Source organism: Lethenteron reissneri, chromosome 13 (genome assembly GCF_015708825.2).
Source record: "Lethenteron reissneri isolate LAM-NWPU_2019-01 chromosome 13, ASM1570882v1, whole genome shotgun sequence".
NCBI lineage: Eukaryota > Metazoa > Chordata > Hyperoartia > Petromyzontiformes > Petromyzontidae > Lethenteron > Lethenteron reissneri.
The window spans coordinates 1,185,676-1,202,265 of record NC_083791.1 but is presented as its reverse complement, the minus strand read 5'-3'; the positions used below and the strand labels follow the sequence as shown (position 1 = coordinate 1,202,265).

At 50.9% G+C, this 16,590-nt stretch overlaps 1 protein-coding gene across 1 annotated transcript in view; it reads left to right on the top strand.

The window, feature by feature from the left end:
- The window catches only part of JAM3 (junctional adhesion molecule 3), a 98,864-nt gene extending 82,603 nt beyond the window's left edge, over window positions 1-16,261 (top strand). Inside the window, 7 exon segments of the mRNA XM_061550823.1 lie at window positions 663-865; window positions 1,549-1,648; window positions 2,638-2,690; window positions 2,692-2,746; window positions 4,186-4,204; window positions 9,573-9,642; window positions 10,169-16,261. Coding sequence (XP_061406807.1) covers window positions 663-865; window positions 1,549-1,648; window positions 2,638-2,690; window positions 2,692-2,746; window positions 4,186-4,204; window positions 9,573-9,642; window positions 10,169-10,204 — 536 coding nt within the window. The 3' untranslated portion in view covers window positions 10,205-16,261.
- Window positions 16,262-16,590: the final 329 nt, after the last annotated feature.

Sequence of the window (16,590 nt, the reverse complement as noted above, 5' to 3'; positions counted from 1 at the left end):
GTCGCCCTGAGAAGCCAGTTCGTTCAGCCATTATTTGTGGCTAGGTTGTTTCTGAAAAAGAGCTGCATGAGCCTTACCTGGTAAAACAACAAGTGAGTAGGCGGGCCACGCTCCAGAGGGGCTCTCTGGATAGAGCTCCCTTTAGCGGAGGCCCCTTGTGCGCAAGCGAGCAATTGCAGGGCTGCGCCTTTTCCACCTCTTGTTGTTTCTTCGTCAATGCCGCCATGCACGGCACTCTTCTTTATAACTTCTAACATTTAGCAATTCCCAGGCATGGTCCCGCGGCGCTTTACTTTGCCAGCGTTCCATCGCGTTGCCGGCTCTACGTCACATTGCCGGCTCTGCGTCGTGTTGCCGGGGTTATGTCGTGTTGCCGGCGTTATGTCGTGTTGCCGGCGTTATGTGGTGTTGCCGGCGTTATGTGGTGTTGTCAGTGTTATGTCGTGTTGCCGGCGTTATGTCGTGTTGCCGGCGTTATGTCGTGTTGCCGGCGTTATGTGGTGTTGCCGGCGTTATGTCGTGTTGCTGGCGTTATGTCATGTTGCCGGCGTTATGTCGTGTTGCCGGCGTTATGTCGTGTTGCCGGCTCTGTGTCGCGTTGCTGGCGTTCCGACGCTTTGCCGGCATTGATTCTGCTCTTTGCTGTCGTCGGCACTCGGCAGTGAAGCCCGTGACGCCACGCTGCGTGGTGCCAACCGCGGTCACCACCGGGCGCTCTACCGAGCTGCTGTGCCAGGAGTCGGAGGGCTTCCCCATCTCCACGTACCAGTGGTTCCGCAACGGCGATCAGGTGCCCCTCGACCCCAAGAGCAGCCTCAAGTTCTCCAACTCCTCGTACCGCCTCAACGTCAACACCGGCAGCCTGGTACGGGGAGGCCGTCGCGACCCCTTCGCTCGAGGGGCGCAGTGGGCGGTGCGCTATCGGAAAGGGTCACGAGTTCAAATCAGGGTTGGGGTTTGACTCGACCCAATGTTCCACGAGTGCCGCTCTGTGACAAATTCAACATCGGTTGTGTTTTCGATGGACACACTCCCGCCATAAGAATGCAGAATTTCCACCAATGGCTCGGCTATAAATGGGAGGTAAGCCCTGTCCGCCTGCTCATTTTGCGCAGCTGTATAGCAGCTCAGTCGGCGTTACCTGGTAAAATAAAAATAGGTTCAAATAGTTCAGTGGTTTGGCGGTGGCGCGGACCAGCAGTGGCATTCCCGCCTCTTGTTGTAGGGGATGGCGGTTCGAATTCCGCAGGCTGCCCTGGTCATTACTGTGGGAGTACTGCACATAACAAAAATTCACGCTGTCCGCTTTGACGCCATTTATAAACAGCAGGCCGCTGCGTGCCGGTGTCATGGTCGAAATTTTGGCAAATTAGAAAAAAATGTTGGGTGAACCTACTGCAGGCCGTGTCTGTGAAACGCAGCAGTGAGGGCCTTGCGGCGACCGCCTCCGGAAGGACGGGTGCTAAGTCAGTGCCGGCGGCAGGGAAGGGCACGTGTGTGAACCGTCACGTCTAACCCCACCTCCTCTCCTTCCACGTATGTACGCAGACGTTCAGCGGCGTGCGCCCCATGGACACGGGGAACTACTACTGCGTGGCCTCCAACCCCGCGGGGAGCGCCCAGTGCTCGGCACAGCACATGGAAGTCAGTAAGTGTCCGCAACCTCCAGTTAGCAGAGTTGGCCACGTAACGGTGCGAAAGAGAAGTTCAACGTACATACACACACGTACGTACATCAGCGGTATCTCTGTGTATCCCGCCTGACTGTGCCAGGCCGCGCGACTCTCATGCTGCGTTCCCACAGCCACTGGGTAGCGAGCCAGTTCGGTTCGACACAGATTCCCACGGTAGCCTTCAAGTCTATACCGACCCAGACTTTGATTACCAAAACATTTTAACTGATGTTCCTCCCCGCATGCACGCGCTCACACGGAGGCCTCGCCACGCCGGCCTCTCGCAGGGATCGTGTTTTGGCCGTATCGTGACGCTCCTCTGGAGTCTCGTTCCCTCGGCTCGCAGCTCTTCTCTCGCCGAGGGAGGCGTTTTGACCTGCAGGGTGGTTGATGGACGCGGGGCACGGCTGGGACAAAATAGCGGCTGGGACAAGACAGTCTCTCTGCCAGACTGCCGAGTTGGATCTACAATTTTCCCGAAACTTCAGATAAAAAATAATATGTCCCGACATTAATAAACAAAACCATCGATGTACCTCTCTGGTGAATATTAATGAAATACCAATTTTTGGATTCTCAAGGCGGGGGAAGGGGACAACCTCCCCTATCCACAACCCCCCCCCCATCCTCCCCTCCTCCTTGGATCTGCCACTGGTAGACCGCGTGCCCCACATGGGGGCGAAGAATCGATGAGTGACGTCAATGGGAATAGCAAACCAACCATGGTATAGTGGCAATAGAAGAATGATTGGGTTGTTAGGGTTGTGACTGACCACCCGTGAGCGAGTCGCCGATGAGGCCCAGCGGTTGCTGGATCACAGAGCACCCCCCCTGGCTGCTGCGCTGCGTTGGTGCGAGCTCCCCCACCCCCCCCCTCCCCCCCCCTCCCCCCCCTCTCCCCCCCTCCCTGGGGCCGCCCCGGGCGGCATCCACGAGACCCTCACGAGCGACTTGCGCTTCGCAGATGACCTGAACGTGGGCGCCATTGTCGCGGCCGTGATCGTGGTGGTGCTGGTAGGTGGCGCTGTGCGGCATTGCCGTCTGGTGGGCTCACAAGATGGGCTACTTCAAAAGTAAGCGCGGCCCGTCGGGTGACGTGTGACGCGCGGCGCTGTGGCCACCGCTAAGAGCCTGTGCACCCCCCTCCCCCCCCCCTCTTCTTCCACCCCGCTCCCTCCACTTTCTTTATTAAGTTCGTTTTCCCCTCCCCTCGCCACGCACCCCGCTCGCGGTCCCCACTCGGTGGGTTAGTGGCGAGCCCAATCTCCCCCCTTCTCTCAACCCAGGTGCACGGCGTTTGGGACTATGTCCGCGGAGTTTCTGTACCCCCGCCAGGGCTCCTATTGAAACAAACAAACAAATGATGCATAAATTAGCCTGCGCACGCCTTAGCGAGCTGTTTGGCTCCCGGCACTCGGAGCGAAACGTCGAACACGGTGCCAACGCTGCACGACCTGGCGAAGCGGCGGGGGGAGCGCCGAGTGCCGTTTAACCGCTGAATCCTTTCACGTTCCGAGACGTCTGCAAGTTGCAGGGCGGGCTGTCCCGTTCACCGCTGATTCTCGGAGCGCTGGAGCGGCTTGGCGTTAATGTTATTTAGAGAGGCGTGGCGGCGCCGCTCTTTTTAAGGACATTGCACTCATTGCAGAGAAGCGTGGCGACACGACCGCACTCTACGATAGCCGGCGCCGAACTGTGCCACACGCCCTCCCGCGCGACCTCGGTACTGAAGATATAGGGGATAAAGTTAGTTAATTTTTTATTCTAATTCGGTGCCAATGATGTACACGTACATCATCATTTCCCGCACTTCCGATTGGCACGGCTGGCTACGTACGGTGCTAAATAAGTTCAACATACATACATCGGAATGTACGTTATCAGAATGCAATTGGAAGAAAAACTGATGACGTATGTCATCGGTATGGGAAAGCGTTTAATGGTGAGCCCCCATAACGGCTGTCGTCACCTCCCTTGGAGGGGGTGGGGGAGGGGGGGCCACTCAGTTTGACGGATGTGACACGAGGCCGCTTGGCCACGAACCTGGTGAGCTGCCGCCAGCATGTGCCCGTGTGCCAGTGCCGGTGCTGTGCGCGCAAATCCATTCATCGCCGGTGATGCCATCATGTTGGCTGCACGTCAACGTTGCCTCTGCCGAGTGGTGACTTCACGACATTATTTGGCTGCAATTCTGCCATGTCCTACCCAGCCGGTTACCTCTGTGAGAACCGAATTGCTTACGTTGTAGACCGTTGTACTTACAAAGGAATTGCTTATGTTGTAGACCGTTGTACTTACAGAGGAATTGCTTACGTTGTAGACCGTTGTACTTACAAAGGAATTGCTTATGTTGTAGACCGTTGTACTTACAGAGGAATTGCTTACGTTGTAGGCCGTTGCTACATACGACCACAGGTTTTAGTTGGAATCCAGGAATGGGATAGCGTTGCGTTGCGTTGTGTCGGTCGTTAATTTACAACATGGTGTTTTTTTTCCCCTCCCCATTTTCCAGAACACAAGGCTTCTTCAAGGTAAGATCTTCCAGTCACAGCAGTGTGCCGTGCACGTACACACACGTGCATACACGTACACAGACGTACACACACACACGTACACACACGCACATGTACATACACGTACACACACACATGTACATACACGTACACACACGTGTGTAGTGACATTGAATGAGTCACTGTAGCGCGTGGCGCTGGTAGATTGGTAGACAATGGGCAAGCAGCCCGCTCTACCAGTTGGACCCGTGGGCCAAGCGCCGAGCCTTCTGGGGGATCCAGAGGGGGGCGTGGCCGAGGGCGGAGCCTGGCCACGCTGGGGAGTATAAAAGGCGAGCTGCGACTCACAGTCGGGGCTGCTGCCATCGGGAATGGAACTCGTCGTGCTGCTGCCGTCGTGGTCTTCGCCTCTCCAAGCTGTGGGTCTGGAAGCATGTTGGCTGTCCCGACCCGGTACGGAGTTGTCCCCTATGGCTGTGAGAGCCGGAATAAACAAGAGGGATAACGCCTGATACTAGTGTCTCTGAATTAGTAGACGACACGTACACGTAAGAACACGCACACAAACCTACATAAACGTACATACACGTACACACACGTACACACACATACAACTAACAACCGCCATTCGCCACTAAGTGGCGCTGACGTCACCACGACGCTTGTGCCAGGCCAGGCCATGTGCACCTTGAAGCCACGTGAAGTGTCGAACGCCCGTTGGCAGGAGGTCACGGGGCAGACCCAGGTGCCACGGGTGGACTGAGATGACTGGCTGATTTACCACTTGTGCCCCCTGCACGCACATACACACATACGCACACACACGCATACACATACACACATGCATACACATACACACACGTACACACACGTACATACACGCATCCAAACTTCGCAGTCAAGCAGCAGTTGCACGCTGTGCTGTTCGAGGGAAGGTGTGTTCGCGACAACTTCACATTCACTGGCACAGAAACTCAACTAAAGTTAGTTTTTTATTTACCAGGTAAGGCCCACTGAGCTATGCAGCTCTTTCTCAGACGACCTGGCCACTATCACAAACGATAGCTCAACGAAGTATTCGTCATCACCTGGATATTTATAGCAGCCACATACTCTAAACACGTGACGTTGATTCTAAATGTGGAGGGGAAAACCGGAAGACCCAGAGAAAAATCCACGCGACCACGGTGAGAACACGCAAACTCCAAATATACAGCAGCAGGCGTCAGGGTCGGGATTAAGCCCACGACCTCCTGTAAACCAGGCGAGGTAGTTAACTGCTCGCCACCTCCACGCCTACCGTGTCACCTTCTCAACGCTCGCGTGAGAGTCCACTGAACAGACTGTGCCTGGAATAGATGTAATGATTATCACCCCATTACCTTCTTAACCATTTCATCACGAGAATATAATTATCACATGTTAAGTTGATGATCACCGCAACATTAAATGACAGGTCTCAGAGCATATGGTGCTGATTGTATTCTGAACGTAGGAAATGTACGCAATATGAACCGGGATTCATCTCTTGAAAGCGGATTGCCCTTGTTGCGTTGTTTGCCTTTTCAAAATCATATCATCGTGCAATGAGTGTCGCCTTATTAATATAAATTCTGAGTTAAGTCATTGATTCATTTTATTATTTTTCATTTGTGTAACAGTATCAAGTATTCTTTGGACCAAGTGTCAGTTGCATATTTAATGACTGGCACTCTTGTTTTAATTATATAAATAAGAGACTTGTTTGTATAAAAAAAGTGTGTTTTTGTGTCGTTTAACGGTGTGTGTCAAATTAATTTGTTAAATACGAGATGTCAAAGAATCTGGACAATAATGCTGGCTTCTGTCATTGTGTTTGTCTAGCTTACCAATCACACACGAGACGAACCAAATACAGAATTACAATAAATGACAGGCACCTTCCAGAACGACAGGGAGTGCAGTGTGCAAGGCTCAGAGCACCTAAAGCAGTAGCGCCTCAATAAACTCGTGCAATGGAGCGCGAGATGTTAACTACCTCGCCTGGTGTGCAGGAGCTCGTGGGGTTGATCACAACTCTGACGCCTGCTGTATACTTGGAGTTTGCGTGCCTCTCCCCTGTGGTCTCGTGGATTTTTTTCCTGGTGCTCCGGTTTTTCCCTCCACATTTAGCAACACGCGTTTGCATCTTCGATTAGTGTGGCTGGCTATGTACAGTGCGAAAGAAGTTCATCATATAGCACATACATACAAACATACGTTTAGAGTATTTGGCTGCTATACATTTCCGCGTAATAAGCCACTTCGTTGAGCTGTCATGTGGCCAGGCCACTTCAGAAAAAGAGCTACATATAACAAGGTGGGCATTACCTGGTAATATTAAAAAAAAAGTTTTAGTTTTAGTTTGGGTGGTGAAATCACCGTTCCTTTTTGGGCACGATGTCGCGCCCGTGCAATCAGCCGCTGGTTCTCCTCCGTGTGCTCCTCTGAGATCCTCAACGGTGCCTCCGGGCGGCCAGAGCCAGTGGCGACCTACTTACCTGGCTATTTGTGTTTAATACCAGTCCTCGTTATTTAAAGTTTTGCAGCAAACTTTATTTTTTGGCAAACTATTTCGATTTCTTTAAAGGGATATGATATGAAAATAAAAAACCCCTACGTAATGCGATGAGTTATTTAGAGAGAAACTGGCGTGGCCTATAAATGCGAGCGCTGGGGAAGCAATACGTGCCTACCCACAGCACTGGCGCTAGCATGTAAGTATGTTGAACTCCCTTGGCATGTAAGTATGTTGAACTCCCTTGGTATGTAAGTATGTTGAACTCCCTTGGTATGTAAGTATGTTGAACTCCCTTGGCATGTAAGTATGTTGAACTCCCTTGGTATGTAAGTATGTTGAACTCCCTTGGCATGTAAGTATGTTGAACTCCCTTGGTATGTAAGTATGTTGAACTCCCTTGGTATGTAAGTATGTTGAACTCCCTTGGTATGTAAGTATGTTGAACTCCCTTGGCATGTAAGTATGTTGAACTCCCTTGGCATGTAAGTATGTTGAACTCCCTTGGTATGTAAGTATGTTGAACTCCCTTGGTATGTAAGTATGTTGAACTCCCTTGGTATGTAAGTATGTTGAACTCCCTTGGTATGTAAGTATGTTGAACTCCCTTGGTATGTAAGTATGTTGAACTCCCTTGGTATGTAAGTATGTTGAACTCCCTTGGCATGTAAGTATGTTGAACTCCCTTGGTATGTAAGTATGTTGAACTCCCTTGGTATGTAAGTATGTTGAACTCCCTTGGTATGTAAGTATGTTGAACTCCCTTGGTATGTAAGTATGTTGAACTCCCTTGGTATGTAAGTATGTTGAACTCCCTTGGCATGTAAGTATGTTGAACTCCCTTGGTATGTAAGTATGTTGAACTCCCTTGGTATGTAAGTATGTTGAACTCCCTTGGTATGTAAGTATGTTGAACTCCCTTGGTATGTAAGTATGTTGAACTCCCTTGGTATGTAAGTATGTTGAACTCCCTTGGTATGTAAGTATGTTGAACTCCCTTGGTATGTAAGTATGTTGAACTCCCTTGGCATGTAAGTATGTTGAACTCCCTTGGTATGTAAGTATGTTGAACTCCCTTGGCATGTAAGTATGTTGAACTCCCTTGGTATGTAAGTATGTTGAACTCCCTTGGCATGTAAGTATGTTGAACTCCCTTGGTATGTAAGTATGTTGAACTCCCTTGGTATGTAAGTATGTTGAACTCCCTTGGTATGTAAGTATGTTGAACTCCCTTGGTATGTAAGTATGTTGAACTCCCTTGGTATGTAAGTATGTTGAACTCCCTTGGTATGTAAGTATGTTGAACTCCCTTGGTATGTAAGTATGTTGAACTCCCTTGGTATGTAAGTATGTTGAACTCCCTTGGTATGTAAGTATGTTGAACTCCCTTGGTATGTAAGTATGTTGAACTCCCTTGGTATGTAAGTATGTTGAACTCCCTTGGTATGTAAGTATGTTGAACTCCCTTGGTATGTAAGTATGTTGAACTCCCTTGGTATGTAAGTATGTTGAACTCCCTTGGTATGTAAGTATGTTGAACTCCCTTGGTATGTAAGTATGTTGAACTCCCTTGGTATGTAAGTATGTTGAACTCCCTTGGTATGTAAGTATGTGAACTCCCTTGGTATGTAAGTATGTTGAACTCCCTTGGTATGTAAGTATGTTGAACTCCCTTGGTATGTAAGTATGTTGAACTCCCTTGGTATGTAAGTATGTTGAACTCCCTTGGTATGTAAGTATGTTGAACTCCCTTGGTATGTAAGTATGTTGAACTCCCTTGGCATGTAAGTATGTTGAACTCCCTTGGTATGTACGTATGTTGAACTCCCTTGGCATGTAAGTATGTTGAACTCCCTTGGTATGTAAGTATGTTGAACTCCCTTGGTATGTAAGTATGTTGAACTCCCTTGGTATGTAAGTATGTTGAACTCCCTTGGTATGTAAGTATGTTGAACTCCCTTGGTATGTAAGTATGTTGAACTCCCTTGGTATGTAAGTATGTTGAACTCCCTTGGTATGTAAGTATGTTGAACTCCCTTGGCATGTAAGTATGTTGAACTCCCTTGGTATGTAAGTATGTTGAACTCCCTTGGTATGTAAGTATGTTGAACTCCCTTGGTATGTATGTATGTTGAACTCCCTTGGTATGTAAGTATGTTGAACTCCCTTGGTATGTATGTATGTTGAACTCCCTTGGTATGTAAGTATGTTGAACTCCCTTGGTATGTAAGTATGTTGAACTCCCTTGGTATGTAAGTATGTTGAACTCCCTTGGTATGTAAGTATGTTGAACTCCCTTGGTATGTAAGTATGTTGAACTCCCTTGGTATGTATGTATGTGGAACTTTTTTCGCACCGTAACGTAGCCAACTGTGTTAATCGCAGGTGCGGGGGAAGGACAACAATCTAAACAGAAAGAAAGTTAAATTTTTATTTAAAGCTTTCGTGACTGCAGAGATTAATATTATTGGTTCTTTCGGTAAAGTCACGTAGAAGGGAAAAAAAAAAGATATTCTAATTATTTTGTTATTTACCTTCTACGCGACTTTACCGAAAGAACCAAGAATATAAAAAGAAAGTTCTAAAGAAGTGAATTTTCAATTGTGGCTCGCAACTTGTGCCGCGATTGCAGAAACCTGGGCTTCATTCCAGGCTAAATATCACATTTAGTGGCAATTTGTATCTGAACGTGTCACGAGCCGCTTCTCGGGTCGACTCAGCCGTGAACGAACGCGTCTCCGCTGCAGTTCGGTGAACATCGGCGTGGGCAGTGCCCCCCCCCACTCCGTTGCGTGCATAGGCGCTCGCTAACGGAGCTGCCCTCCGCGTGGGCGTTGTGCGCGCCTCCAGATACAGGTCTCCGCCGGACGCCCGCGGGAGAGGCTCCCTGCATTCCAAATCCAGACCTGCGGACGACGAGGTGCGTGCCCCCCCTCCCGTCCCTTCCCCTCCTCCCGATAGCCTCACAGCGAGCGCTTCGCTCCTTCCCCTGCAACTGGAGCGCCGCGGTGGCCAGGAGATGTTCACTACCTCGCCTGGTATGCAGGGTGTCGTGGGTTTGATCCCGACCCTGACGCCTGCTGCTGCTGTATATTTGGAGTTTGCGTGTCTCTCTCATCATCACGGTGGCCAGGAGATGTTAACTACCTCGCCTGGTATGCAGGGTGTCGTGGGTTCGATCCCGACCCTGACGCCTGCAGTATATTTGGAGTTTACGTGTCTCTCTTCCCGTGTTCGCGTGGATTATTATTACAATCAACACGCATTTACAGTATTTGGTTGCTGCTATAAATGGGTATGGCCAACTACAGATTGTGTACAAGCTTCCGATTGCAATATTCATCGTCATTTAAATCTTGTATGACAGTTCTAAAGAAGAGCATCAGGTATCCCGACTGTTGCTGCGATTTAAACAATGTTTTTGTATTTTCTCTTTTTTTTCTCAGGGAGATTTCCGTCACAAGTCCTCGTTTGTCATCTAAGCCACAACAGCTGGGGATTTCCTGCGGAACTCATTATAATTATTTTCTTTCTTTTTTCCTTTTAGAAAAAGGGAATTTTCTTTTTGAAAGGAACTCGATGGAATCTTAACGTAACGCTTTCTCCTTTTTGTTTTTGTACTAACGTAGATGAGTTACATTGAGCTTCACGGCGCACTAGACGATGGGAGGGTTGTCGACTAGAGTAGGAGGAGGCAACGCGAACCACAGCCGCCCCACATCTGCCTACGACGTGACGTTGCACTGGAAGACTTTTTATGCGCGAGGAGGAGGAGGGGGGAGGTGGAGGCGGTGGTGTGTCGTTTCAGAGATGCGAGAGCGGCCCTCCGGCACGCGATTGCTGGCCGTGCCAACCGGCTGGGTTTCCGCCATCGATCTGCTCTAGGCGAGAGCGGCCGCACGTATTATTATTGTTGTTGTTGTTGTCCGGCACACGACGGTCTGACATGTCGCTTCCTCGACGACGCTGCGGGGAGGAAACGTCGGACATCGTGCCGGGCAACGCACCGTGCAACCTTAAAACGCGTCCGAGTGCTATGGTCTAGGGGAAAACTAAAAACTCAAACCACCGCCTGGCCAAAATCATTTCCTGTGGCAGGTATTTACAACTTTTTGAGGTTCACCAGCCATAGGCACGTGATGGTCACTGAGATTGTTGTGGAAGGGAGTTTTAGTGTCGACACGTTTTTCTATTCCCATGCGGCTGTGTTTGTAGACAGTCTGCAGGCACCGGAGTCTGGTGGATGCTGCTGTGGCGGTAACAATTTCGCGTTTGATGTCTTCTCGTCGTCGGCAGCGCAGAGTCATTAGAAACGGAATGCCGCTTGCGACCGTGGTCGCCCCACTTGAAACTTTTAGAGCCTTGACAGTAACACAAATAATCGAGGTTCAGCCGCAGCTCCACCCTCCACTGCGTGCCGAGGCCGCTCGCAAAACCAAACACGTTGAACTTCTTTTGCACCGTACATAGCCGACCGTGCTCATCGGAGGCGCCACGCCAACGTCAGTATTTCCCACACGCCGTTCCTCGTACCCCGCCGCCCACCTCTGCAACTTGCCCTCGGTTACACCTTGCACGCGCCCGCTGATGGCTCGCCCGGACGATGAGTAACGGTGAACGCTGGGGCACCGCGGGGGGCTGGGCACCGGGCGGGCTACGTTTGTGTGGGGGGCCCCAGGGCTGTTCTAGTTTGGGGGTAGGGGGGCCCTCTTTGTCTCTCTTCAATTCCTTGCCCTGACCGCTTCGCCCGCCACCCATGCACGATGCGGCACAAATCCGGCTTTATTCACCTCGGTTATTTAACTTCTAGTTTTTTTTTAAAGTAACATACAAGTTGTAGAGCTAAATAAAAGTTCAAATTTGAAAAACTCTTAAAATTTCAGCGCATGACCGTTGGTGGCATATTCTCCAGATGATAAGACTCGCTTTTTTACCTGTAATTTAAAGAAAAAGTTAGGGTTGCATCTTATAGTGTGTGTCATTCGTTTGTGACACTGGGCACGAGTTTGGGGCATGTCTTAACTTTCCAGAGTGTCTTATAGTCCGCAAAATACGGTCTTTACACCGATTTATGCTCCAAGACCACCTGTAGGATCTCTCGCAGCGCCGTGGGTTTGCGCTTATATAGCTGGGGCCGCGGCCCCTGAAGCCTCTCGGTGAACCGGGCCTTGGGTCCGGGACTCGCAGCGTGCGGGAGACGCTGCCTCGTCGCCCGCCCGCGCCCGTCCTGGCGGTGTCGCGCCGGCGAGGCTGCTCGCTGGCGCGTGCCCCACGACACTGGCACATCGCTCGCGTCCTCCTCCGCCTCCTCCACTGCTGCTGCTGCTGCGTCTACCGCCCTAGCCCGGTGCGTCGTCCCGTTAGTCAAGAATGTAAAACCCCTCGCCGGGGTGCGGGTTTGGGTGAAGTCGTGGCAAGCTTTCACGAAGGCAAAGTGTTTGCATATGAGATTACTGACGCCCGCCCGCTCCACCGGTGCCATGTTTGTGAAGGAGATTATTAACGACGTTTATCCTGCCCGCTGGCTGGCGCTCGGGATGCGCTCAGAGGAACGTAATCACGTGCAAATTGTTTCACCATCACATTCCCTTTGATATATATGCACTGTGGAGTGCAATCGTTGTAACGTTAATCTTCGATCACGCGGGCCCCGCCTGCCCGATGCAACCCCAAAATATTGGAACTGCGACGGCTCGGAATTCAAGGAAAGATGGGATTTGCACACCGCTGCACGGATGATGCAACGTTGCGACCGACTAGGTTAACTGAAGTTGACGAACACCTTTGGCCGTACCGGGATCAGTCGCCCTTGGTTAACCACGGAGGCGGCTTCGCCTTTGGCTTGCTCAAGATTGGCCGTTAGCTTGCTCAAGATTAGCCGTTGGCTTGCTCAAGATTAGCCTTTGGCTCGCAGGAACGTCGTCGTCGTTCATTTCCAGTGCTCTCGATCTCGTCACATCTCGATCTCGTCATATCTCGGAAGCTAAGCAGGCTTTTTTTGAGCCTGGATATCCGCTTGTTCGCCGTGCATAACAGGTGTTAAAGACTGCAAGAGGGGGGGGGGGCAAACGTCATGCCCATCAAAGGGTCGTGCAGCCAAAATGCATTTTTGTACTGTACTTCTATGCTCTATGCCTTCACCGATCAGTGCTGACCAGCGTGGTGAAGTACGGCCCTGTAATGCCCACCAACCTGCACGGCATGGGGAGGCCCTCATCCAGCAGCGGATTGACAAAGAGCTGTACACATGTACGCACATAACAGACTGTACATTTGAAATCCTTCATCGCGAACTGAATATTCTTGCCACTGGTGGCGAGATGTTAACTACCTCGCCTGGTATACAGGAGGTTGTGGGTTCGATCCCGACCCTGACGCCTGCTGTATATTTAGAGTTTGCGTGTCTCTCTCCCCGTGGTCGCGTGAATGTTTCTCCGGGTCCTCCGGTCTTCCCCAATGCATTTAGAATCAACATCACGCGTTTAGAGAATAATTGCCAGCTAGAAATTGTATACGTGATGACCGGCGACTTTGTTGAGCTATCATTTGTGGCTTGGTCGCTTCTGAGAAAGACCTCTGTAGCTCCAAATCCGAATCTTTATTGAGACTGCAGTGGGCCACGAAGCTCTTTCTCACAGATGTCCAGTATGGGCGGGTCGGCAAGTTACAACACCAATACAAAATACCTGCTAACACTAAAATAGTTGAATAGTGTTTTTTTTGTTAATCAAACTATAAAAATATAGTTTAAATCTGAGAAGTCAATTCAGTTGACGTCCCAACCAGGGGCGCAGCGGCGCGTCGGAAGAGCCATTACGGCTCGACCGCGAAAAACCTGCGCGGTGGTCTCCTCGCGTCCAACGACGTAGCGCGGGCACAGCGGCTGGCACGCACGGGCACGGCCCGGCGTGATCGCGCCCGCGTTGTGTCGGGCACTTTGCGCGTGTGTGCCGCTGCGCTCCGACGTGGCCATCTTCATTCCCGAGCCTCGCAAACATCGTCGCATCGGTGATGGTGACGGGCGCGTTCTCTATGATGGCACGAAGCTCGCGTCTCCGCTCGCTGCCGCTGCAACTTAGCGGCTGCTCACTCTGCCGTACCGCCGCTGGTCTTCACGGTGCCAGATTTGTCCGCCGCTGCGGCATAATGGCTTTTGGCCTGGGGCCCTTGGCTGGCGGGTGGGCGGGCGACGACATCTGTGTTATTTTTTGTTGCGTTGTCTTGTGAAGGTGTTCGCGCCTCGCGAGCCACAAACCTTCTCCATCCAGTTGGTAGATGCGGAGGACTGGCACCACGTGGCCAAACCTCTAACCGCTCCTCGCGCCGCACATCCTCGCGTGCGCGTGGCCTTGGCGTGAGCTGGGAGTGCGCGTGAGCTTGTTTACAAGAGAGGCATCTGTCTGTGGCGACCAGTGGCCTCAAGCTTCTGGCGGCAGTCGAGATTTGTGCAAAAACACGAGAAATAACTGCCCCCAGTCCTGTAGCCCGGTTTCCATGTTAATTGATTGGATAGGAAAAGTGGACATTTGAATATCCAAATGTGCCATTTTGTCCACGATTACACTAATTATCGCAAAACGGCCACCTCTGCCCACCAACGCGCCGTGGGATAACCGATCATTACAAGACGCACGCTCATGAGTCTCACAAATGCCGATAAAATTATATTCAATTATCCTTCAAGGCTTCCCAAAAAATACACCTACATACATTTGAAATGTCTACGCAAAAATAATGAGGTATATGCAGGACATGGGTATAAACTGTTATTTTTTTTACAAAAAAAACTTGCATTGTTTTAAATTCAAATTAAGAATTCCCATAATTATATTTAAGCGAATGCCAACATTTGAAAATATTATTTACGGAAACCTAGCTGATGTTAAAACGGTCGGCCGTAATGTTTAATTTGACGTTTGCAGAGTAAAACTGTAGTCCCATTGAGTGTGAGAATGCCGAAGCAGACAAAGCCATCTGCCTGACGAGAGAGAAAATCTGGTGTCACTCCTTTTCTCTCCTCTCGCTTTAGCCCTTGGGCTGCAGTCTCCTTTTTTGTTGGGTGGCGGTGCTCGGAATGATGTATTTAATTTGGAGAAAAAAAATTATCTTTTTATACACAGTGGCGTGTAATGTGTGAGTTAAAGCCATATTACCGGAGCACGCCTGCTGCGGGCAGAATTGCGGTTACTGAAAGGAGGGGGTGTGCTATTACCGTTGCTGGCGACTGCCAATACCTCTTTTCCCACTGCACAACCGAGCCGTGCCGAGGCCGTTTCTGAGCCAGCCCAGCGCAGCTCAGGAGGCATCGAGTTATTTTTCCACTGCAGAAAGCCGAGCCGTGCTGCTGACGTCATGCACAACGTACGTGCCACTAAACTAAGCAAATTTTTTTTACCAGCTTCTGAAAGAAGGGCAGATAAACAGATGCGATTACGGCCAGGTAACTATTGGTGAACTATTTAAAACTTTTTATTTCACCAGGTAAGGCCCACCGAGCTGCTATATAGCTAATTTTCAGAAGCGATCTGGCCACAAATGATAGCTCAACGCAGCGGCTTGTCTGGAAATTTATAGCAGCCAAATACTCTTAAACGCTTATTTTTAAATGTGGGGGGAAAAAACTGGACGACCTGGAGAAAAATCCACGCTACTACAGGGAGAACATGAAACTCTAAATATACAGGTGTCTGGGTTGGGATCGGGATTGAACCCACGATCTGGATACCAGGGGTGGCAGTCAACATCTCGCCAGTGTGGCGCCCTGACCCTGGCCTTGTGTGGCCCTGAGTCAAGATTCAGATGCCCTCTTGTGAGGTGAGCGTATCACGGGTTAGTTCCGCCTCGGCCAGTAGGAAAACACCGGGAACCGTGAGAGCCCTGCGCTGCCTCGGCTCGGATGTGCCGGTGGAAACGGGGTACAAAAGTGTCATATTTTTGGCCAATTTCGAGTCGCATTTAAACAAATTTTAAGTCAAGGGCACGTATTTCAGTATTGTTCTTTAAACGTCTACTGGTTTTTTTCAAGACGGCAACTTGCAGTAGATCTGCTGGAGGAAATGTTTCTATAAATATAAGCCATTGAATAGAACGGTATCCAAGATGCGCTGCATCGCATTTTTCTGAACAGCGCAGTCCGACTAAATCGGCGGTTTCCTGCCTGCGATCTCGCGGCCAGGAGTGCGATGTTGAGTAATTGCGGTTGGTTTGAGGGTACAAGTGAGGGGACAGGTGAGGGGACAGGTGAGGGGACAGGTGAGAGCCCTGAGCTCTGATGCTGCGAGAGTCACTGACGACCGGCCCCTACCACGGTCCAAACGTCCCACTGAGTGCGAGTCTTGCTGAACGTTTGAAACCACGACGGGTGCATGGCAGAGAGGGGGGCGGTGTGTGGGGGGGGGTCTGTTTACGGCTGCATCAATCCAGTGTTATCCGCGGCTTGAACGTGCACCATGTCTGACTCGCATCGCTAAGAGTGCCAGAAGTGGACCGGGGACACGCGGCGAATTCGACGTTGCGATGAGTGGGGGGGGGGGGGGGGCGCTCTTAAATAAGTTGCCCCAGCCGCTGCAAACCCTAGAGGGCGGGGGGGGGGGGGCATCCCCTTTGGCGGCATGTGCTTTGCCATCGCTGCCCAGTGCACGCTGCGGTGAAGGGGGTAAAGCTGCAGCCCCCCCCCCACGTTCGCGCCACTGGCGGCTGGAGGGGGCCACCCCCACCAGCGGACAGCCTCTCGTGAGCGCCCCTCCAGAGAGTGATTTGGCCTCCTCTTCCGATTGCTGACCGGATGTGTTGGAGGAGCCGGGGGGGGTGCTGCCGGCTGCTGCTGCCTAGCGAGCCGAGCCTTTCCGCTGCCCCCACAGCTGCTGCT